We start from the raw sequence: 2,486 nt of genomic DNA, 5'->3' as shown, positions 1-2,486 counted from the left end.
TTTTAAAATGTCTTGTTTTATCGGTTAATTAATTTTTGTCTATTTCCTTGTCTAAATTTAGTGTTTATCTTTCCAGCTGGTGAGACCTCTCTGTATTTTTAATTCTAATTCAACGTTCCCTTGTGTTAAAAAAAAAAACAAAGAAATAATTAAAAAAGTAAAAGGTGCTCACTTCTTACTGTAAAGACTTCATCTGATCGTCAGCAAACTGAAACCCTTATCTGTTCTGGTTAAAACTTAACCTTGACAAAAATGTAAAATGTTTTATCCAAGAAAACTTCACCCTATATACTGAGCTTGTTAAAAAGAGGAAGTCATTTTCTTCAGCATCTTGTGCTGCTTGGGGGATGGGCAGTTTGACTTGCTAATATTTTCAGCCTGCTATTCTTATATTTTTATCAGAACAACTCTGTATTTTTCAGCTGTAATACTGACATGCATCGCTGTGTTTTTCTCATCCATTAAATAAAACTGAAACATAATAAAATCAGACTGGTTTTCACATGCAGGCAGAGCTACAAAGTCAAGTTTAAGAGATCAGACAGCTCGACAGTGAAGTATATGTGAGTTTGAAGATCAGTATACTAAGCATTCATCCACTGAGCCTAAGACCAGCTACATGGGTTTTTCTATGAATGCACATACTAATGTGGAAGACAATATGTCAAAATTAGATTCAAACTCTCACGTAGACAGAGCTGATGCTGAAACAGATTCTTACACTGAAAAATGCTTTTGATGCAAAGAACAGAAGTAGATCTCAGCAACCTTGTTATTTTTAAATTAAATCTCGATTGAAAATTTTAAATTAGAAAAGGAAATAAACCAAAATTAAGGAAAATACACGAGACATTTTAGAACATAAAGACAAAAATAATTAAAACTTAAACACTTTAGAAACTAAAAATCTAACATCTGCTGATCATGACAAGTACTTCCTATTTTAAAGAAACTAAACATAAAGGGTGGAGCTGTCTTCTGCTCTAAAGTGGTGTTGATTCTTGTGAAAACTAACTGGTAGTTCAGAGTTTGGTCTGCCGAGGATCAGAAGGTCAAAAGTGTCAAAGACTCTAAAATAGATTCCTATTGAATCATTCACTAAGAAACAGTTTTTGTTCTACTAATTTTGAGCGATTTTTTTAATGCAAGGACTTTCTTTGTGTTAAATTTATATTTCACTCTTCTTGATAGATTTAAAATAGAAGTTTATGAGATAAGTTACAGCTCGTCTCTGTAGGAGTGTGATGGCAGCCCTGTCTGAGAACATGTTGACCGTCAGCATGTTACTGAATGTCTTCTTCTTCTCAGGTGAGCTGTTTGCTTTCTCATTTTTATTTTTAGACATTACTGGAACCATTTCTAGTCTGAAATATTGGATCCTGATCTTGTTTAAAGGCTCTTTGTGTAACAAGCTGTAGCTCAGGTGGAGATTATTGATCAGGAAGTTTATCTTTACGACCATTTTGATCCACAGTGTGTTCATCTCTATTCTGTGTTTATAGGAGTTCAGACTTGTAAATCAGACCTCAACATTACTGCACCAGAGGAGATGGAAGTTCTGAGTGGATCCTGTTTGCTAATCCCATGTAGCTTTAGAGAGAAACAAGGAGAAGGTTTTGATGTCAAGAAGGAAACATTTGGAGTTTGGATAAAAAGTACTCCTGTGTTTAAAGTTAATCAATTTAACGTGATCTACAAAAGCAGTAAGCCAAGGAACAGCTATAACATGAACATTACTGGAAACCTGAGTAAGAGGAACTGCACCACTGTGTTTTTTAATGTAAACTCAAGTCAAACAGATAAATACTTCTTCAGGATTGAGAACGGGTGGTTCAAAGCAACAGCTTCCTGTCATCCTATTAATATAACAGTTAGAGGTGAGAGCCTTTTGTTTTTATTTATCTCTAATGTTAATGCTGAGGAGAGAAAATGAATTCAGAAGCATTTCTGCTCCACATGTGTTTAAAGTAGAGATTTTCTGGATCTCACTGTGTAAAATGTGTGTATGATGTGAAAGCACAGATTCAGCTTGGAGCCCCAGGGTTGAAATCTCAGGTGATGTGAAGGAGAAGGACTCTGTCACCATAACGTGCTCAGCTCTCACTCCCTGTCCACAATCACCTCCTGAACTCACCTGGAATCTCCAACCAGACTCTCCCAGACAGATAGAGGAGAACACAGATGGAACGTTTAGAACTAAAATCCAGCAGATCATCACTCTGTCAGACACACATGATGGATACAACATCATCTGTTCTGTCAGATATCCTGTGGATGGAGGAAAACACAGCAAGACAGCAAAGACAGAAGTGACTCTCAGTGTTTCCTGTAAGTCATCCTGTCAGAACATCATGGTTCAGCTGCTTCTCATCAATAAACTGAAGGTGTGTCACATTTTCCTCAGATGCTCCCAAAAACACCTCAGCATCCATCAGTCCATCAGCAGATAGCTGGGTGTACCTGAACTGCTCCAGCAGAGCCAAGCC

At 36.8% G+C, this 2,486-nt stretch overlaps 1 protein-coding gene across 1 annotated transcript in view; it reads left to right on the top strand.

The window, feature by feature from the left end:
- LOC107086513 (myeloid cell surface antigen CD33-like) overlaps positions 1-2,486 on the top strand; it is a 58,356-nt gene that overhangs the window by 54,312 nt on the left and 1,558 nt on the right. Inside the window, exons 4-5 of the mRNA XM_015377501.1 lie at positions 2,023-2,328; positions 2,405-2,483. Of these exons, the coding sequence (XP_015232987.1) occupies positions 2,023-2,328; positions 2,405-2,483 (385 nt within the window). The remainder of the gene's footprint in view (positions 1-2,022; positions 2,329-2,404; positions 2,484-2,486) is intronic.

Source organism: Cyprinodon variegatus, unplaced genomic scaffold, assembly GCF_000732505.1.
Source record: "Cyprinodon variegatus isolate N-32 unplaced genomic scaffold, C_variegatus-1.0 Scaffold155, whole genome shotgun sequence".
NCBI lineage: Eukaryota > Metazoa > Chordata > Actinopteri > Cyprinodontiformes > Cyprinodontidae > Cyprinodon > Cyprinodon variegatus.
The sequence above is the reverse complement of the archived record's forward strand: the minus strand, read 5'-3'. Positions and strand labels throughout refer to the sequence as shown.